At 36.8% G+C, this 23586-nt stretch overlaps 1 protein-coding gene across 1 annotated transcript; it reads right to left on the reverse strand.

Annotated features, from left to right (window-relative positions):
- Positions 1-411: 411 nt before the first annotated feature.
- LOC140153070 (delta(14)-sterol reductase TM7SF2-like) lies at positions 412-22483 on the reverse strand. The gene is given in 12 exon segments (XM_072175676.1): positions 412-3349; positions 3640-3762; positions 4404-4461; positions 4463-4485; positions 5605-5776; positions 6584-6706; positions 8128-8237; positions 9387-9581; positions 10794-10848; positions 15074-15273; positions 20095-20203; positions 22211-22483. Coding segments are annotated over 12 exon segments (1587 nt in total). The 5' UTR covers positions 22469-22483; the 3' UTR covers positions 412-3188.
- Positions 22484-23586: the final 1103 nt, after the last annotated feature.

Genomic DNA, 23586 nt, shown 5'->3' on the forward strand with positions numbered 1-23586 from the left:
AGTTGCAACCAGATACTTGTAGATGAGTTAACCTCCAATGTCATATTTACATTTAGCGCCAATAGTTTCACACAAACTGTACAGCAAAATAGTGCAGTCGGTACAAATGATGAACGCTGTCGCCAGGTCTGAACGCTGTACCGGCGTTGGCTGAATTCAAGCGGGCACAGGCAGAATTTTACAATCTATTGATTTACTAATCTAAGGCTGTAAACAACAAAGAGTTGTCATTTATACTTGATACCGAAAAAATAGTGTCATGTCATTCCTCCAGATATATAAAAGAGGTCCCACTAGGTCAAGTTGGACTGCAGTGTATTTTCATTTGTAAGAGTGAAAATTTCCACAATTAACTATAATTGCCCAGTAATGCTTGCTACACACGGTTCCTTGCATAGAAATACACACACACAATTTCACTCCCTACTTTATTAACATGATTTACTTTTATATCTACACAATGTAAATCTCACAACATTGGAATGTCTCTACCTTTTATTCTTAAAAACTCAATATGATTCAACATGGAAACTATCACACACTTGAAAGAAATATTGAAAGATATATTTCTTTCCAAATTTTTTAATCTATTTACAATTTCATACATTTGAATTTATACAGGATAACCATAATTATAAGAGTACCAATAGAGGTTATCATAATACCAATTTCTTCAGCTGCAAACATTGCTTTAGTAAAACAGTCAAGGTATTCATGTCCATATTGGTTGGTAAAAAGTTAATATTTAGGCCTATAGTAAACACATCACAAAAAATAAGTCCCCCTGTAAAATTTCGTCTTAACATCGTAAAATAGAACTTTGTACCAATAAAACTTATTTAGATATAATTATATGACTGTTTACTAAATGTTGTGTGAAAATGAAAGATGTCCATAACTTCATGGCTGAATGAGCCCAAATTGAAGACAAAAACTGCCCTTTCCAAAAGTCACAAAGTAGGCCTATGATTATTAACTGCAAGGTGTATTGTGACAAGGAATGGGACTGACCATCTGACAACTCACTGTGCTGAACTCTGCACCAAGAAGGGGATTTTGCATGGCTGAATGATCAAGAATCGATACACATCAGAGTAAATGTTCACTTGGTGAGGATTTTAAACTGCACTCAACCACATGGGTTTTCCATTAGTAACAAGCCATGAATCAACTTTTGTAACAAGCATAGGCCTACTTTGTGACTTTTGAAATGGGCAGTTTTGTCTTCAATTTGGGCTCATTCATTCCTGAAGTCATGGACATTTTTTATTTTCACACAATACTTAGTAAACAATCATATAATTATTTCAAAGTTAGTTTTATTGGTACAAAACAAAACCTTACAATGTTATGACGAAATATTGAGAGGGGGACTTATTTCTTGTGCTGTGTTTATATTCGACCAAATCAAGCTGCATCCGGTTATGTAACCTAATACCGTACAGATTTGCATGTAATGATGCATATGGGTTCCCAAGACATAACTGGAATTTAAGGCACAAAGTAAAAATCCCATCCAGCAAATAAGAACAATTTGAATGTTTAATTTACCTCAAGGTAAAGGAGCCCATAAGCACCATTAGGTGAATCTTTACAGCAGTTTCTCATTTATTTTAAAATTTACACACAGCAGTTTTTTGCTGGCACACAATGTCACAACCAGAGGGGGGGCTTAAACATCGTCAGTCAGGAACTGAGGCCCCCCTTTGAACACATGACCTGAGCCCCCCCCCCCCTTAACCCCATGACCTCGCAGTTCATACAGGGGCCTATGGAGACTGTCCAGATTTTGCCCCCCCCCAACTGCATTTTCCATCAACCCCGGCCCACGGCTCCATCATTTATGTACATCTAGTTGAGCCACTGGTGACTAGACGTAGTGGAGCTAGTTGTGCCACTGGTGACACAATTTGATTCACTCAGACCAAAAGAGGTAATTTTACCCCAAATTCACAACTTGATAAACACTAACAATCCATGAAAGTATCCTGAGTAAAGCTATAAGCTTATATAATCCAGTACAAAATTGATATGTCAGCAAATTAAATCAAAGTTTAGATTCTGGATAAATACATTATATAAAACATTCAATGTTCAAAACTTAGTGGATCTAATCAAACACTATAGTGTGTCTTGTCTTAAGTTGTGAATAATGCCCTGTTGGATTGCATGTACCGTATTCGTTCCAATAAGCGCCCATACCCCAATAAGCGCCCACCCAGGGTATTTTCAATTTGCCAAAGGGTGCTGTTAATGTTGAAGTGACTGATAGACGTTGATACAGTTAAATAGCTTGAGGATTTTAAAGTCATGTGTAAACTTGCAATACATTTACTGCATCAGAAAAGCTACTAGAACGTCTCGGGACCCTATTATAATGTAGGTAAATGTGTCTCCAATAAACGACCCTTACGAAAAAATATGGTAAACCAGGTAAAAAATAAGGGCCCACCCAAAATGACTCTGTAAAGCGCCCTGGGCGCTTATTGGAATGAATACGGTACATAATAGTACTACATGAACTTTTGAATTGATATAATATAGAGCAAAATAATACAAAGTGGTATAAAAGTGAACTGTTGAAAAATATTTCCAAAACTTTAATTTCCACTCCATCCCTGATAAAATTTTTCTCAAAAGCAGAGTTAATAATTATGTCGACTGCACAGTGCCAGAAGTGGGTAAGTGCAATAGCTGCCCTGTGAACATTTGGCATATTTACACAGTATATTGTACTCAGCTACACATGGCAGCTACACAGAACAGCTATAATTGTACTTGCCTACTTTTGGCACTGAGTATTCGATGTATTCAACATGAAATCAAGGTACACTATGTCTTCTTTGTTTCTCCAACATTGATACTTGATGCAGGTTGCATGATGCTTATTACTGTTACTTATAATGTACTGTACATCAGAAAATTTTTGCAGGTGTTTAATTTTCACGCATTTCTCTGTCGACCAGGCAGCCACAAATTTTTAACCTCACAAAAACATTACACATAGTACTTAATGTGAATATATTTGGAAACATGAATTAAACACCCAATAAACTGTCCTGAATTGACAAATCGCGAAAAATTAAACCAGTGAAAATATCCTACTATACAGTATTAACACAATTTGGTTTGGCTAGCTTTAAAGTGTAATGATTGTCTTGTTTTCAATGGTCTGCCTGTTTACTAGTCTAATACACATATGGAATGATCCTGTATGGGACTCTCTTGCAGTAGTTGTCCCAAGCTTTACCATATTTCTCACGGCAATGTCCATCATCACGCATCTCGCGATGAATAAGCAGGATCAGGAAGTAGATTGGGTAGAAATATGGGATGATGCTGTCGAAACCTGGTGAAGAAACGAGAAATAATGATATTGTCAGTAGTCAGCATACATTCTCCTCAAGTTCAGAAGTGACATCAATTCTCTTGCGAGGTTGCACCACAAGCAGTCAGACTAACTGCCCTTGTAAGCTCTGCTTACCATTTGATACCATAATTAGTGAAATACTATTCCTATAATTACTGTTCTATGCTTACTTATTCCCTGCTGAATACTGTACCACTTATTCTTTCACCGATAATATATGCAGGTTAGATTGGAAATGGAAAGAATGAAAAGGTGAAACATTAACTTACCACAAAACAGTGACCATGAGAGCGACATCATAAGATCTCCCAGGTAATTTGGTTTGCGTACCAGACCCCACCATCCTGACACTAACAGACGTCTACCAGATGCAGTTGGTATGGTTTCATAAGCTACAGGCCAAAAAAACCCAAGGTACTAGAATTAAGTCAGCTGCTGGAAATATACCCCTTGATTACAATACACTATGAAACACCATGCTCAAAGCCATATTATATATAGCTATTCTGAGGTCAAGATTAAAGTTGGAATTTCTGCAAATTCTACAAAATTTAATGCCATGAAGTCAGAAGCAGTTGTTATTTTATTAACATTAATTGTTCCTAAAGTATGTTTTGTTACCATTAAGGGGTACTACACCCTGGCCAATTTTGTGCCTATTTTTGCATTTTTCTCAAAAAATTATAAGCATTGGTGACAAGTAAGATATGTATATTATAGGGCAAGGACTACAACTACTGCACTGAAAATTCAGCAACTCAAGGCAAGTAGTTATTGATTTATTGATCAAATAATATCCCTCATTTTTGACTGCAACTCCACAACTGTTGTCTGTGCTGAAATAAAATTTCCCGTGCAGTAGTTGTAGTCCTTGCCCCTATAATATAAATATCTTACTTGTCACCAATGCTTTATAATTTTGAGAAAAATGCAAAAATAAACACAAATTGAGCAGGAGGTAGTACCCCTTAACAATGTGAATATTTCAGCTATTGTAACTGTTAAGGTGATTACTATTGTATTTATTACTTACAGCCACTCTCTTCGCTGTTTGGATTCTTCCTGAAGTTATTTTTCATTGAATTTGATAAGCCTGAAGATGATATAACCTCCAACTGTATCAAAAAGAAAGATAGAAGTGAAGCAGTTTCAAGGTTATTGTGTATTATAGTTTGTTTATGTTTCTCGAACAAAAATGTTTCACAAAACTATTGTCAAATTGCGACTACAATTTCTGTACAATTTCACTAGCAGAAATGAGAGAATTTGAAACCAGCCAAAGCCAACTCAACTGGGATCAACTGAAATGTTGACTCTGGTAAACTTGATCAAACTAATTACCATTCCAAAACTATACTGACTCAACACTGCCTATATCAGTGGAACTACATGCCTTCTATAATTGACAGAGATAAAAAGACTAGTTTGCGTCTGACGTCATTGTCAATCAAATTCCCTACCATCCTTGATTGGTTAATAGTGCGTAAAAGGAAGGTCGATTTATCTGGTGCCGATTGGAGAAAAGGAATAGCAGAACATGGCGAAACATTACGTACTTTTACAAGGCAAAAAGCAACTTTTCTAGGCATTGTTGACATGGTGCCTTCGCGAAAGAAAGTTTCCTACTATAAAGACCTAACTTTTGAGGCGGTTTGTATGTTTGAAGGTGCAAAATTAACAATAAAGGCGCCGGTTTTACGCCCGCGTTCAGCAACTTGTATCATCACGACATTTGAAAACAAACCGTGCTCGAGTTTGATTGACAGATGACGTCAGACGCAAACTAGTCTTTCTATCTCTGTCTTCCAGTATAGGGGTCAGCATGCCAGGAATTCTAGACAGGAATAGCCTAGATTAGGCCAAAGTCATCAACCAGAGTTCTTGACGTATGCCATATCAGGATCAGGATAAATTACCTGCTTAGTGCCAGAAGTGGTTAAGTGCAACAGCTGCAATGTGTAGCTGATGAGTACAATATGCTGTGTGTAAATTGCCAAATGTCACAGGGCAGCTATTGCACTTACCCACTTCTAGCACTAAGCAGTCGAAATTGGAGCACCCTGAACAGACACGCCGGAAGGTACTATCTACCAACATGTACAACTCTCTTCAGAGCCGACTGACACAGTCTTGTGTCAATGATTCAGAATAGCTCAACAGCACCCCACATGCCCGATACTGAGAAATAAGAAATATAAAACAGATATGGACCTATTTCATGTGTATGTACTTACCAGCTAGTAGTATGATTGGTATAAGGCAATACTGTGGCATGTCTTTGGGAGGATGATCCACAAGGTAGCGTGCTTGCAATGAATATGTGAACGGTACCCAGACGAGATCCCCAAATACCAACATGAATCCAAAGCCATCATAAATTATGTCCATCGTTGTCAGAATCGCTTCCTATCAGATCAGATATGAGAGTATAAAGTCTGAGATTGGTATTTTTACATCAGAAACTAATTTGTAAGTGAGAATTAAAGACCTCAGAACTAAAAAGGAGTTAAGTCTCATTGAGTGCATTTCGAGATAATGAAGGCTGTTATATCCATGTATGTAGTTTCAATGCAAGAAGGTGGTTTTCCCCTAACAGTTTCAATGCTCTACAACATTATTTCAACTGTTTTGTGATTTAACCCCTTTTAGTTCTGAGGTCTTCAATTTATTTCCACTAAACAGGGGGGCCTCAATATAAAGGTTTGCATTATGTGCTATTTAATTATTGGAGACATTTTTCTGCTAGTTCTTTCTAGTCAAAGTGATTTGTGTCATATATTTTGCTGTGACTTCAAAAAAGAGTTGCCACTCTAAGTCATAAAACTAAATTATTACAAATTAAAAGAGAAACTTTTAATTACATTGTACAATGTAATTCATATAATCTTTTCTCATGTTCTTAATTTGTTCATATCATTCATATTGTATATTTGTTATGCCCTGTTTTGTATTTGGAAGTGGAACTAAACAAAATCAATCAATGCATGGGGATAATAGTGACACCTTCGCTGTCATGATTCTGAACTTGTTATCATATTCAAGTTACAGGTGTTACTTTAAGAAATCAGGGGCAAATAAACTGCCTTTTGTATTTGAATCATTTCAACTCTGCTTATATGCAGTGCACCATACGTTGACTTGGCAAGCAGTTGGTTGACAGGATATGACCAAAGACTATTCTTATTGCATATTGACTCTTAAGGTTAAGCTTACCTCAAAAATGAGTGCATCCGTGACATAGCCGACTTGGAAGAAGACTACACAAATCAGAGGATAAGGAGGATTCTCTGGAAAATCCGTCCATGCTTTCACTAAAAAGGCTATATCCAGCAAAGCCTAAAAGTAGAACAAAATGTTTATAATATATCATCATTCAAAAACAAAGCCAAATTTAGATTTATCCTTTGTGTAAAACTGCACTGAATTAGCCTATCACATTTGTATACTGAAGGATTTTCAGCTTTATTCCATAAGCTGCTTAATTCCTCATTGGAGTCTTTATACTAGTCTAATTCATGAATATCTTACACCAATGATACACCAAATTGTGTCTATTTTTAAAGGGTTTTGGCAAACCCATAACCTTAGATGGTCTTTATTAAAAACATAGGTGAGGCCAAATTCGTAATAACTGCTTTTAAGGGTGGAATTTCCAGGTAATTTTGTGCCCGGCGTACCTACATAATTTACAGGTGGGTACCAGTATCACTAGGGATCAAGTGGGGTGCAAAATTTGCACTTGGAAACTTTTACAAATGGTCTCCAAACAAGTTGAAGGGGGGGGGGGGAGGTGAGAGTAGTAACTTAAATGACATCTAGTGAAACTATATACCTGAAAAATACACCTGTAAACAACAGCTTTGTTTGACACTGAACTCTGGTCTCTTGTAGTTGCATTTGTTGGCTACAGACAAAGTTTATTAACTCATTGGTGCCACTGGACTTTTCAGGCAAACCTTTCACACAAATTAGGCCATGGTAAGGCTTATAAATATATTAAATAATGACCTTAGGGTAGAGTCTGAAGTTTTCCGTTTTACGGAAAATTGAAGAAATTCACGGAATCGGAGGTACAACACGGAAAATGACATTTTTGTATGTGACAAAAATTGTTAAAAGATAAGAGAAATAAATGTTAAAAACAATCATGAGTTGTGTATGTCAATTTTATGATAAAAATACTGTTTAATAATACCAAAATAAAGGTATATTACCGAGGCATGAACCCCCTATATCCCTCCAAACATCGTAATAGTCGGCCTATTATCGTGAGAACATTCCAATCAGAGCATATTGACTGTGATATTGAACACTTTATTGTGATATTAATATCATTATTTATACATTTTAAGCTTTATTCATGACACGGATTTACAAATTTTACAACACGGATTACAACACGCAAAATGGATTTTAGAAAACGGTAAACTTGGGACTCTACCTTAGGGTAACCCAGCCAGAAATCCAGACCGGTTAGCCTACTGATGGGCTGGTAATGGATAGCCTGACAATATATCCCAGCCTTATTTACCACAGATGCCACTTAGTTTCACTCAAAAAAAAACCTGAAACTGGTGAGAAAAACCTAAAATGGCATGTGAATGCCAAAAAGCACCAAAATGGACTGCAAATAAATAAAAATGCGGGAATTTGGACTCACAAATAACCTGAATTCAGGCTGAAACCTAAAAGTGGCGTCTCTGTTTTCAATGTAACTACAGCATACATGAACATAACAATAACTATATAAAACTTACCCAACCAATTAGACCTGGTCGTAATTCACAGAAACATTTCAGGTCAAAGCTCTTCACAAATGGACGGGGATTCAACTCATGCCCAATGAAAAAGTCATAGACAACATTACCTGTTGAAAAATATAATTATTTAAGATTAGAGGTAATCTGAGAAACCTGTTATAAGTAGATCAAAATTTAAAATGTTTTAAAAATATAGTTCCTTGAAAATATATCCCTGAGCACCTAAAACATCGTTGTTGCTATTGTCCTTGTTTGTTTGCTTGTTTATTTGTTTACTTTTTTTCAAACTGCAGATATTTTATAGTTGTCTCATCACAAGCTAAGCTAAACTCATCTACTTAATTAGTGCATCTCATCATGTTCCTATTCAGCTGGTGTGTTTAACTGTGATTTTATGACAGCATTTTTATCTTGATGTATTCAATTTGTCCCTTATAATTTGGCTGGTCCCATTTAAATGCAATATTTTGTTATGTTATTTATTAATTATTGTTTTATTAAATTAAATTCTTTAGTGCATCTGTGGGGTGTGTATATGGAGGGCTGATAGTTTGGGTGTGGGTGTATGTAAGGTGGGTGTGGAGATGTAGGGGTGTGTGAGCTGTATGAGTGTGAGATTTTGCCTCAACAAGTGCAATTAATTTCTTTGAGTAATTTAATGGTGTTTTTATGTATATTTTATATGTTCTTTATGTCTTTTAATGTAAACAATGCAAATGTAATATTTCATGTAATTTGGCCTACGGGCCACAAATTTGAAATAAATTTAATCTGAATATGAATGAATATCAGCCCTGGTCCACTGCTCCTTATATAGATTTTCAGGCTCTGCTGGGGGCATATGAGACCTAATTCTAACCATCAGGTCAAGCATGGAGGTATGGAAGCACGGAATGCAGAAATCGGACAGTGCAAAAACAGTATGCCTCACGGTGGAGGCATAAACACAACAAATTAAATCTGACCAACCAACCCCGTCTTCCACAGGGTAATCGAGAACAACCAAACAATTTTTTTTGAGGGAGCTAACTTGTAAATTTGAACAATAAGGTTACATATAATGGTCATTATTATCTTGTGTGAAAATATTGGATCCAAAACATAATAATGATAAAATTGGATGCTTTATGCCCAACATTTATTGCTCTCACTATAAATTTTAAAATATTGGGCTCGACAGTGTCTTGCCCAATCTCATAGTTCTACCAATAAATATGGGCTCAATCGATCCAATTTCATATCAAAGTTGAGCTTACCTGAGTTACCACCGGGTGCAAGTGCATGGTTGGGTGCACCAAGAGCCCATACATATAAAAATACACTCATTATCAATGAAAAGATCATGGCACAGGCTGCTAGAGGTAAGAATTTGTCGTACAATGCAGTTACTCCACAGTTGTAGTAAATCATGGCTACAAAGAGTGCAATGCTAATGACGATAGCTATGAAGCCTGGGAAGAGAGAAAGACAGAATGTAAGTTAGTGCATGAGAAATGCTGAGCTACATTCCCTTCTAACAAAAAGCTTGAAAACAGCGTAAAAATGACCAGAATGGCCCTAAAACGGGCTGAAAATTTTAAAAATTCAGGCAAAAGTCTGAAAACTTCCATCCCTGTCAAAATATACAGTGGCAACTCGTTAACACAAACTCTGTTAACATGAAGTCCCAAGCTTATATTCTATGTTATAATGTAACCTGATAAAATGAATTTCTGTTAACACAAACTAAATTGTGAAGCCCAGATAAGTTTGTGATAATGAGTTGGTACTGTACCACTCTTGCAAATTTGCATCTCTAAAAAACAAAGATGAGTATTTGAGTGACACTTGTATACCCAAGTTAGCCAGCTTGACTTTGCCTATCTGATCATCCAAAGTATTGCATAGACACGATCTGCTCTACGGGGGCTAAGGAGGCATTTTTGAAAATTGAGTTACTATAAACTATTACCTTATAGCATTTAGGCTATCATATACTGAAAACACCAAAGGTCTAGCATACTTGGTTCTGAAGTTTCGTGATGTTTATTTTCTCATGTATTTTATTGTTTTTTACTCCATATTTTTGCCTTTATCTCAATTTCAAATTTGCCGCCTTTGGCCCCCATGGACCAGATCGTGTCACATACCGTATTGTTTGTAATAAACGCTCCCCCTCTAATAAACGGCCCCTCCAATTTTTCTGTGAAAAATTGACAAAAATGCAAACATTTCCATGCCATATTGTGTAGGTAAGCTTAAAACTTGCATCAGTCAAGTCAGTCACGATCACTAACATGACTAAATTGCATGGACAAAACCTATTATGACTCAACTCCCATTCATTTCATTGCCTAATGATGGTAGAATTTCACTAATTCCATGCACTTACAGGTGTAATTTTGTTGTATTTCCCACGAAAATGTCATTTTCTGTGAGACAGATGTATTTTCCGTGGGTGCTGCCATCATGTATAGTCGTAAATCCCTCCTTTAACAGGAGCACCATCGGGAAATTGAACCCGATTTTTAAGCTTTTTTCACTGACAATTCACTACTAATAAACGCCCCCCCTTTCGGGGTATTAAAATTACTTTGGGTTAATTCCTTCAAATATCATTGTAGGCCTACATAAAAACGCAACCTTGTACGCTTACTTGACTAATAAAAACTAACATGCCTTACCATTTAATCTGTAGGAAAGACGCTCCCCCGTTCTTAATGGCTGTCCTTTAACAACCTACAAAAAAGAATATCACTTTGTAATTTGATTGAACAGTTTCTTCCATTACCAAATTGACAGCCTCATCCCCCACTTTACCCCATCAAAATTAATACATTGGCATTGACAGTAGGATGTAATAATGCCAGCAAAATTTTAGGTTAGAGATATGTTATATTTTTTCATTCTATTGTAATATCTTTCTTATTTCATCCAGAGTGATGTGAACATTTTTGAAACTAGCTGAATAAATGTACATTTATGACTTTCTATACATCAATCTGGAATAAAATTATTTTAGGCCATCTTAATTAAATCCTGTATCTCAAAGTTTGTGAGAAAAAAATGCGGTTTGTTTTTTTGTTATCTTTTTTTTAATGATTCAGTACAGGATTTCGGACAAGCATTTTGTGCAAAAAGTACCCAATGTTGCAAATGTTGGAATAGTAGACAACATTAAGTCACTGCTATTTTTGTGTCCAAAATTTGTGAAAAACCAGAAACTTATGATCAAATACAAAATTTGAGTTTTATTTTTGCCTTTTGTTGAAAAAAAAAGGGGACCAAAAAAAGAAAAAAAAAGAATTTTGTGAATTTTAAAGAGGACTACATGCATGATTTTACTAACACACGCGGCAGCTTTGAGACACAGGATTTAATTAAGATGGCCTTATCACTTTTACCACTGGCCCCCCTACCCTTTCCCCCCATAGGGCCTGCACTTTGGCTCGACATTTGAAAGGGGCGTGAATTCATTTTTGGATACGCCCCCCTTATAATTAGGTAATACTCGCACACATTCCCTATATGTATATACATGTACCACATGTAGTAAATCTGTCTGCTTTGGCTGCATTGTGCCGTTCTTAAGCAAATAGTTAAACACGATGTCATCAAACATTATAACAATAGCTCTTTTACAGTGTGCAATCATCCCGGGCAATAATTGGGCAATAATAGAGGATGTGCGTGAAATTATTGATTGGCTCCATACAAAGGATTTGAACCGGTGTCCTTCACGTAATCATGGCGCAATGCAGTGCATTCAATCAAACGTTGTCGTCAACCTATTTGATCGTATAGTGCATTTGTTATGTGTGTGAGACGAGCTGTCGCGGTAGATTGCAATAGCTTGTAATCATGGTTTTGTTGAATGAATTTGAGTACTCCGCCATATTTACAGTATGACACGTCATAATCTAGGTGATTATTTGCATTGGATGTCTTGAATACGCTGGCGAAGTTGTGTAATAATCGGATTAATGCTATGACAGTAGGTGAATACTAGTTTTGAATATATCGCGTTGCAAAGCCCCATTCAGTGATCCCAGCGAAAGTGGGAAAAAAATCAAATTGTTACTTTCATAAATTTTTTAATGAAAAAATTGGCAAAAACCCAAGAAAAGCGGCAGTATCGACGAAGTTGAAGCCCCATTCAAATACATGTAGCTAATTTATATATACTGTCAGTATATAAATTACAGATTCACGTAAATGCATTATTTTTGTCTTAAATAGGCCTACTCGGCTTTCGGCTGAACCACTAGCAGAAGATACCAAATTGAAGTTTTATGACCTTTGAAATTCTTTTGTTGCGAGTGACATGGTCAGTTCCAAATTCTGACGCCTTTCCAAGTGAGCTAGATGCTCCTGAGATACGAAATAAAAATAAAATAATACACTGTATACCTGCTTGTGTCGGTAATTGATTTGCTCTAATTCCATAATGGTACAGTGCAACAGAAAAACAGTAACTGCAGTATGAAAGAAACTTTCATTGTCAATTGTCCATTGTTGGTTATTTAACTTGAAAATAATACTCCCAACGTTCAAACAATTTTAAAAGTCAGCATAAAGGTTTGTGTTACATTATTTGGACAGTGTTAATTCATTCCAGAAATAGAATACACGAGTGAGCCACTGAGTGGGAATAACATTGCTATTATTGTCACCGAATTAATCATATCTCTGGTATGGCTTAGTGGTAAATCGTGTATTTGGAAGTTCGATCTTGGTTCGAACCCCGCAAGCACCTCTCTTTGATTTTCGATTTGATTTTAACTCATATTTTTAAATCCTAGTTTTCATATTTTTATTAAAGCCGTAATATACGATTTCAGGCAAATTTGAAGTTTTGTTATTCCAAAAATTATAACAATATTTATAATATTAGTAAATAACTGTCAGGAAGGTTTTCACGTTACATTTGAAGCAGAAGCAGCGAGATAGAAATGAAAGAAAACACTTAATATCTTGACCGCTTAACTGTGGTGTTCTGGGGATTAGTCAGACATCAAAGTTAGTTGCTCTATCTGGACAACGAACTTGGCTGATTCCAATTAGGTGTAATCCGAGGTGTAAGTTGGACATTGTGTAAAAATTACAAATATGCCAAAATATTAGGTTTGAAATTCATGCATCTCATGATTTAATATGTATGCATAAAAGCTCATAAAATATGTTGCCGATAGGGGAGGGGTCTAGTCCAATTAAAAAATAATTGTACTTCAGTTAAATGAGATGATACTACCTTCTTTGACGACTACAATATTTTGTTACACAATAGAGTATTTTGCATTTATAAAATATATAACAATAGACGTTTTTAATTGCTATATTAATCAATATAACATGTATAATAGACAGCGCCGGCTGGGATCCATTTCGTGAAGCATCGTGACACTTGCAACGGCGCTTACGACACGAGGACTCAAAGAACGCAACTTTTCAACCTACGACTAGGTTATTCCACCGCTCATTTTCGCTGAAATTTTAATACAAGCTGTGGTTAATTAATGTTTATCATAACAAAAAAGCATTAGACCGGCGCGCCGCGGTGTTTCCTCAAAGCTGTAGATATAACCATTTTTGTTATCGTGACATGCATTTTCTCTCATTTTTTAGGCTACTTAGCGCACCAAAAGCATTCATTTTTTCCACAATAATTCAACTTTTACACGTTATTCTTTGCCTTATACTCATGTTTTATATCTTATCTATGGGCTCAATATGGAAATGATGGGAGAAACGACTCGTGTATTCCATTTTTTTAATGTTTTCTGAAAAACCGTATTTGCCACCTGATTTTCAACATTGCGTTACGTAACAGCAGAGGTCACGCCGGTAAAAATTACCGGAAGTGAGCTAAGTTGCTGTCGTACTGAATAGGGTGCTTGCACGGAAGATCTTAAGTTCAAATCATCCTCCAGATACGCTCCAGAAGACATATGCAAATGCATGGAGTACAATACCAATCACCTGTAAACTGGTATAGATCAAAGTAAATCTTTGTACTCCATGCATTAGCATATCTTATGGAGCTTGTCTGGAGGATGATTTGAACTAATGACCATTCGACCGTGCAAGCACTCTATTTGACATAACTTTAGAAATATTTGAATAGGGCAACATGAGTAAATAATAAGAAAACAAACATCACGCCCTCGATGCAACTCGCATGTAATCGAAGGCCATAAAAGATAACCTGATAACAATAGCTTGACAATAGCTATCTATAATCCGTTTCGAGTCCCTTCATACACAGTCCCTGGTCCTATGCATATACTGTGTGTATTGTTCCCGGGTATAGTCAATGCAGTCAAGCAAACATGTATATATTACATTTTGAAAAGGCTATAGTGTATCACAGGCATGTATTGAATGGCCAGTCATACAGGAATTAATCAACTTGCAGTGACTGGTTCCTTTGTTACCACATGTCAGTCATCTATTGGTTTTTTGACCATCGTATCACAGTGATGGCCAATCACAGGCGAAGTAATCAAATAGCAGTGACTGTTGCCTTTGTTACCACATGTCAGTCATCTTGTGATTATTGGACCATGTAAACCTGCAAAAAACGAGCCAAAGTGCAGGCCCTATGTCAACCAATGTTGAATCATGATATTTTGTTTCAGCTATTGTGGAAGTACCCAACATTAATTGCAGGGAAAGTGGGAGGGGTTGGGGCATATAGATGGGTTTATACTCCACAATATTATACAAATCAACATGTTTCATAATTTAATTCCACATTCCAGTAACACATTTTGTCAATAGGTCTGCTTTGGATTGCTTGTATGTTTCATCCTCTAAAGAATGTCCAGACTTGTTTTCATTTTTCCAAACTCCAAAATAACCAAGAATTAAGGAAAATACTTCAAAAAAAAAAAAAAAGTCTGAAATTAAGTTGCTTGATTAAGTCATCAGTCATAGCCGCATAAATTCAATTCTTGGTACTTACCCGTCCAACTGGTAAAATTGCTAGAAATTCTTGGAAGACAAACCACCCGATGAAGATTTCAAATGCTGTTACATCAATGTAATCCCTCCAGTTTAATGAAATGATTGAAGGGTCAAAGGTCACTTGACATTTATCTTTTCCACAGGTAAAGTAAAGGTAGAGCACCACCAACGGCAAAGAAAACATTGTGAAGAATGCACCTGTAAAAATTCATTTTCATCAAATTCAGTTAATTCTTTCAAAAGTTTGGGCAGTATCATATTGACCATATAAAATATACCAACCATGGTGTAACAACTGACTTGATAGGGCTCGAGGAAAAGTTCTAAACTGACAGAATATAGAGGAACAGGGTTCTTAGTCAGTGGCATGTGCAAGATTTTTTGACTGGTGGGGCACACAACCCTGTTCCCCCAATGACTGCGCCCAAAAAGGTTGACCCCAATTTTTTGTTTATGGTTTGAAAAAGTGAAGAGCAAAATTTTTTTATATGCCCCTTTTTATGGGGTAAAGTGGTACAGCTTATTCTAAGTTTAATGACCTTATAAGATCAACAAATTTTCCGGCTCAAACTGGCATGAACAGTAATTTTCCGGCTCAAACTGGCATGAATAGTGACCACTCCAGTTCCTCGACTGATAGGTCAAACTGGCCCCTGTCCCATACCCCCCCCCAGGCCCTTTTGCGCATGCGACTGTTCTTGGTTGATTACACAGCCATTCCACCAATTTTAATGTACATACATGTATTATCACGGGAGATGATAGGACAGTAACAACGACCAATAGTTAGTGCATGTAGATTGAACTTATCCAAATCGAGAAATTTGATCAGTATCTGCATGGAAAACCGAAGGTCAGAGTTCACACTGATCATAAACCACTAGTCAACATCTTTGCAAAGCCCATACAAAACTCGCCGAAGAGGCTACAAAGAATGAGGTTGTGACTGCAAAAATACCAACTAGAGCTGGAATATAAAGAAGGCACAAAGATGTATCTGGCAGACACAAGGACATCGTCTTTACAGACAAAGAACCAAGTTTGTATGAAGAACAAGCGAGTATCAACCAGATAGATTATGTCCACCTCAAAGTTGACACAAAGGAACAAATAAAGAAAAAGACAGCTGACGACGAGGCGCTGCAAATGCTGAAGCAGACAGTCCTGCGTGGGTGGCCAAATCGGTAAGACAAAGCACCATTGGCCATTTGTCAGTACTGGGCTTATCAAGACGAAATAACACCAGACAACTTAGGGCTATATACAGAGATGTGAGAGTCATTGTCCCTAACAGTTTGAGAGGAGTAATGTTAAGAAAGCTACATGTAATTGTAAGCCACCAGGGTGCTGAAGCCTGTATCCGCAGAGGAAAAGATATTCTTTTCTGGCCAGGTATGGCAGCTGAAATAAAAGACACAATGGAACAGTGCGGCATCTGCAACGAATTCATGAACAAGCAACAAAAAGAACCACTAATGAGTCATGACATATTCCACACCTACCATGGAGTAAAGTAGGAAAGGACCTATTCACCCTCAACACAGAATATTTGATAATAGTTGACTACTATTCTGACTATTGGGAAATAGAACAACTAGAAGACACAACAGCGGAGACAGGTACATTATAAGGAAGTGTAAAGTACAATTCAGTTGCCATGGGACCCCTGAAGATCATCATATCAGATTCAGCCCGGCAGTTCTGCAATGCTGAATTTGAAACATTCACACAAGCTTGGGAATGTAAACACATCCCAACATCTCCATACAACAGTCAGTCTAATGGTAAAGCAGAATCAGCAGTAAAGATCGCAAAAGGACTTATCAAGAAAGCAACAAAAGACAACTCTGATCCTTGGGAAGCGATCCTGGCATGGAGGTTTACCCCTACTGAAGAAACAACAAGCAGTCCCACTCAGAGACTCTTCTCACGACGCACACGAACCATGCTACCCATCAACAACAAATTACTCAATCAGAAAGTAATCAAAACAGTAGTGGATGAGAAAATGTGTAAACAAAACAAATCAAAAGAACAGTACGATCGCACAGCCCAACCACTATCGAAACAAAAAGTAGGTCAAACGGTACGTGTGAAAGTAAAACCGCAAGAAAAGCATGCAACATGGCTTTTGGGTGTTTGTATGCAGTAGATATCACCTGGAAGTTATGTGGTACAACTTAATGGACGCGCAACAGAAAATTCCTTAGAGCAACCAAGGAAGACGCAACAGACATGATACCAGAATGTCCAGAACCGGAAACCCAACCAGTAAATTTACCACCACAGCAACGCAATGACGCAATCCCAGAAGTACAAGGAACGCCAACACAACGAAGCTCACAAACACGCAATATCCACACACGTTCAAAATACAAAGACTATGTTATGGACTAATCTGCAGATTAACGATTTGAGTGTATTATGAACTGACCACGATTTTGGAATAGCGAATTTGAAATGGATTATATAATATATATAAATTAACTTTGACTGCGATTGACTGCGACTGCAGACTATTAATGTTTATGAGGAAGAGACAATTTTGATAAGTAATAAATTGCGCAAGCAGCGAAACGCCATGGAGAAAAGTAAAATGCAGAGAATGTAAAAGCGAACTTGTGCTCTTGAAAGTAAATATACAATCACTCAAAATTGTGCGCCATAAACTAAGCGAAATTTAACTGTTTTTATTGAGTCCTCAAATATACCCAAATTATATATTTTCAGAAACTGAGATTGTGATATTGAGACAGTTAAATATTATTGCAGCTTTATATTGCTTTGCCAGCACTTTTTATAGAGTTTTATGATTTTTTGCATGCTTACAAATATTTGAACTTGTCAGCAGTGATTATAGGAGTATTATAACTTGGGAAAGGGGATGATTGTTAGTAGATTGAATTTATCTGAACCCCTAGCATAATCATTTACCATGGCAACCTGCTGAGTGCAAGGGACCATTACGTGATACCCTTGATTGCACTAGAAATTGGTACAAACACTAGGATCCAAAACATTCTCAGTATTAGTGCACAGTTCTTTAACCCCAAAACATTTGTACATTCATTGAATGACCTTTGAAAATTTGTGTACAAAAACTCATCCTCTGCAACTTAAGGTCGAATTTTGCACCATGATTGTTTAATTGAGGTTATTGAACTATTTTTGCCATATAAGTTGAACAAACTTAAATACTGCTCTCCCAGGTCCAAAGGTATTGTAAACTATTACAACAAAATCATAATGTAATTATAATAAAACGATAACATATATGTGCATTTCAAAGGTTACTTATATCAGGAAAATCACAATGCACATTTAATTTTACATTCCCTGACACATGGTTTATCCAAATGCACCAGAATGTTGTAATGGGCTGTTCCATCACTCCCCCTATAGTCAAATGCAGCAAACCTATGACGAGCGTGACTACCGTGATGTTGCAAATTCGGAGCTAACATCGCGTACGGCGCACAGTTCATTCATAAATTTCCACTCGGCAACAGCAGATCGCCTCAGCAGCCAATCAGAGACAAGTGCGTCCAACGCAATAAATATGCGAGATATACTTAAAATATGTGCTCGTCAAAGGTTTACTGCATTTGATTATAAAGAAGACATAGGATTTCCCAAAAAAGTCACCATTTTTTGCTCTGGGAATTCCCCCCTAAAATGGTCATTATTCACACAACCCTAAAGAAGACATGACAACACCCCCCCCCCCCCCTTCAAAAGACCCCTTTTTAGGCTTGGGAAAAATTCACATTCAGAACCCTATTTTTATCAAATGAAATTGGCCCTTCCCCTCACCCAATACTGTTGGCGGTATTGCATCGACGAGTATGTGTTCAGATTCAACTATACTTACTTAGTAAAAAAGTATGTCGCAGACACATTTGGTAAAAAAGCTAAGTGCTATGTGATTTTTTATCTTTTTATTTTTTTAAGAAAATGAGCTATGCGATATGCGATTTTTTTTTTTACAGTCAAGACACAATATTTATGTATTTTTGATATTCAAATACAGAAACATAGTAATATACAATACACAATGAATAGATTTGTTTGACTCTTTAACAATAATGGCGAAATGTGTACAAAAACAACAACCAAACTGCATAATTGAATCGCTATACGATGCTAAAAATATTTTAAAATGAACATATGGGCAAAAAAAAAAAATACGGCCAATGCGTAGCGCTAAGCGGTAAATTGGATTTCACATAGCAATGCGCCCGGGTGTTCGAGACATTTTCTTTCTTGGCCTTATTGGAATTCTTTATTTTCATTGCAAATACAAAGTATTTCTTGGCCAAACTGGAACATGCACGTTGTGTCCATGTGGCGTACTATAAGCGTGTAGTGTACGTAATGTAAGGCGCGTCTATGCTTTTTTTCTGTACCGCGCTATATTTGTGTGTTTATCGTGGAGCCACTAGCATTTATAGTGTTCCAGTTTGGTCAAGAAATACTTAATTTTACGGTTATCCCTTTTAACATTTTCAGCTCTTGTCAATTTGGTATTTTGTCCCAAAATTGACCCAATGAGCCATAAAATCCAAACTTATTCTTTACTTATTTGCTTCTGGACAGATTTCTCAACTTGCTGGGTCAATTGAGCACCATTAAATGGCATTAGGAGCTAGGAACACTAATTCCCTTGATCAAAGTATATAGGTAACACAATCTGGTCCATGGAGGCCAAAGGAGGCACTTGTGAAAATTGAGTCATTACAATTACCAAATACAATAATTAGGCTATCAAATACTGAAAACACCCAAGGTCTGGCATACTTTGTTCTAAAGTTATGGAGTTCTGTGATGTCTATTATCTCATGTATTTTATTGTATTTTTACTCCATATTTTTGCCTTTTATCTCAATTTCAGATTCAACGCCTTTGGCCTTCATGGACCAGATCCTGTCACATGAGAAACATTCAATACCCTTTAGAGAATTATAATTCAATATAATTATAATATAAAAAATTATTAATTTATATTTTGATTTGACTTACCTACAGGCCCTCCAAATTCATAATGTGTAGTTTTTGGTACAGCACCTTTCTTTGCATCCAAGTTTTGAACCCCTGATCTGGTAGCTGGCCTTGCACCCTCAGCTTCTGTCTAAATTTACAAGGAAATCAAAATTTAAGGTTAAACATATTTTATTAACATACGTAATTAAACATATGTTTATAAATACGTTTAACAACATATGTTAATAAAATATGTTTATAAAACATATTTTATTTTAAAACATATGTTAGTAAAATATTAATAAACTAGAATTTCGCGGTTCTCGACCTGCACGGTTCTCGACGCAAAGCGTCGGCCGCAATGCCTCCACATTGGCGCCCATCATTTTAACCTGTGCAATTTCACTTGACCCAAAAATGACCTTCACATTATCTGCCTCACTAAGGAGGCCGTTCCCACCAAATTTCCCGAACCTGCAGCAGTCTATGGCGATTTGACCCCAGATGATCCCGAATAACCCCAAAATGACCTTGACATTTTTGCCTTGTTTCAGTGCTTGGCCCTGATTTGGTAAAACGATCTAACTTGAAATTTGGACATTTTGAGATAAATCCATATCATGGGTAATGTGAGGGCGCTCCTTCCATTGGTGACATCCTAAAATCACCACCATGCCACCAAATAATGAGACTTTTATATTTTCTAAGACATTAGATCTGTTTAATAATTTATTTTATTCAAAAGAAAAAGCCAAGTGTTCAAACTTTAAAGCTCTTTTTCTCGAAAGGGCGATTTTAATTTCAAGTTAGATCATTTTACCAAATCAGGGCCGTGTGGTCGTCCCCACAAAATTTCATGAATCTGCAACATTACAATCTATGGCGATTTGACCTCGGATGACCTTGGATGACCCCAAAATGACCTTGACCTTTTTGTATTCCTACAGTGGTTGTTCCCACCAAATTTCATGAACCTGAAACAATATATGGCGATTTGACCCCAGATGACCTTACAATGACCTTGTGATTACGCATTGTTTGCGCTGAAAAGCAAATCAGGTCAAGAACTTCTCGCTGTGCTACTCTCCGCCAAGTTTCATCACTGTAACTTGTACAGATCTCCAGATAATCTGTGCACAAGGTTATTTTCATTGATATGCATAAATTATGCAAATTAGGTACTTAATTACCATATTTTGCAACGAAAACCAGCTAAAATTTGGAGATCACCAATTGCCACCCCTCCACCAAAGTGCATCACAATATGCCTTACCAGTTCTGAGAAATTGCACTCGCAAGCTCGGACAGACATTTGCTTGAATAAATTATGCAAATTAGGCACTAAATTACCATATTTTGCGACGTTATTTGTGGAGGCATAAATATGTTTAATTAACATATATGTTATTAATCAAGTTAGACTCAAAAAACAAAATTTGTCTCGGTTGGGATATGAGGCATTTTCTGGAAAGGAGAAAATGCTTTAAACATGTTATTCAGATTCAGAATTGTAGCTTGCCCAACTTGAGTGCCGGATTATCTTTACTATCCAATTCGAGCTCTGGCTCGGGGCACAATCTTTTTAGCGAACATGAGGGATCGGGAAATAGGTATACCCTCCTAATTTTTTTTAAACTTCTTTTTATGGTGAAAAAATCATTTGTGGAAAAAAAAGAAAAAAGAAAAAATTTTTTTTTAATTCCTGCAACGTAGTGCACCATCAATTACTAAAACTGTTTTAGATCCTTACATATAGGGCTGCTAAGAATACGCAATTGCGTTATTTGCGCCTCAATTTGCGTATTTTGGCTCCAATTGCGGTTTTTGACATTTAAATAAAATCTATTAAAAAAAAAAATGTTGGCGGGAAATCGCCGATTTTTGCATTTCTTGGAAAATCGGGGTGCATTTTTTGGCCTCCAAAATCGCGTATTCTTAGCAGGCCTACTTACATACCTTGTCCCAGATCTCCCAACAGATGCACAAAAAATGTATTAATGCACAGATATCCGGACAGAGAATTTTAACAGGAATATACCACTCTGACATGTAGTACAACTGCTTTACTAATACATTTTGCCAGTTTGAAGTAAAATTTCTATATGCAGCTGCTAGGTAAGGGTTCTAAAAAATCGGACAAAAGATGCACACTTACTCTTGCTGGTGTTTTTCTCTGTGACATCTTGATTTGTGTGCCGTCTGGGATATCTACTGACTTTCTTGATGGCGAAATCTTTCTGGACGGTGAAGCTTTACGACCTGGTGATCGTGACCTCCTGCGTGAGGGTGACTTGCGACTTGGTGACCTTGACCGTGACCGTCTTCTAAATGCAGACTCCTCTATTGGCAAAAACAAAAAGTATGGTAATCCATGGATTCTTCGCAACACAATACTGTAATTACAGATGTACATGTAGTATTTGTGAGTTATTAAACTGCTCTCTATTCAGTTGACATTCAAAAAACACAGAACAATGTCATTTTAAACAATACCAGTTGCAAACCATATAAGTCCTTCCTACAAGTTTTAAATATAATACCTACAACAAAAATTTTATATCTTGAAAAGAAAATCAGTGAAGGTTTGAGACGTACAAACACACCTGGCAAAAAGGTAGACAAGTCTATTGTGAAATGACATAAGTACACCCAGGCAGACTAAACTAAACAATCCAGGGTCGGGTCACAGTGTAGGCCTATATATAGTAAGTAAACAGTAAATCATTTGATAAGAATTTTTCAGTCAGTCAGTATTGTGCATACACCTTATCTTTTGTGTATCTTCAAGGTCAAGATGAATATCAGCTGTATCCTAGCTCTAATTTTTGCAGTAAGGGACCGTTCACAAACACTTGTTAGGAGGGGCCTCACACCGACATCGCCTGGCTAATAATTATTTGGTGCAGCAGAGACATTAAAATGAATACACGGGATCCATACACGTGAATTGCTATGCACGATTTTGATATCAGACGAAAATCTTCGGATACCGGGTTACAAAATGATGAATATCTCCCGTAAATGAATTTTTCTCAAGAAACCAGATGTGGTCTCATACACTTGAAAATATGTGTTGAACAGATATTATAGTCGTTAGCGTGCGCTATGGACTACAGCGCGCAGCAGGCTATAGCGGCACTCACTCAAGTGGAGAGAGTATAACCATTGACCGCAATGTCGTATACAAGCTTGCTCACAGAGCGAGAAATCAATTACCCCGTCTATACAGTAGCCTTAGTCAAGTCACTTCGCTAATAATATGCATCTCATAAGGTCCGAATAAAATGGTCATAGGTGGCTGTGGATTCAACCTACCATGGCGAGTTCTACTATGAAGATATCGGGGCGATGTCACTGTGGGCCTGATCAATGCAAAAAAAATGTCATCACAAAAAATTTTCAGGGCCTCCTTTTTGACATGAAAATTATACATGTAGGTCAACCCCATAGAAAAGCATATAAACTCCATTTTCCCGGGGAAATTTGTAGTCAATTTTGTCAGGCCCCCTAGGAGGGTCGAAACTTTTAAGG

This window comes from Amphiura filiformis, chromosome 5 (assembly GCF_039555335.1).
Source record: "Amphiura filiformis chromosome 5, Afil_fr2py, whole genome shotgun sequence".
Lineage (NCBI taxonomy): Eukaryota > Metazoa > Echinodermata > Ophiuroidea > Amphilepidida > Amphiuridae > Amphiura > Amphiura filiformis.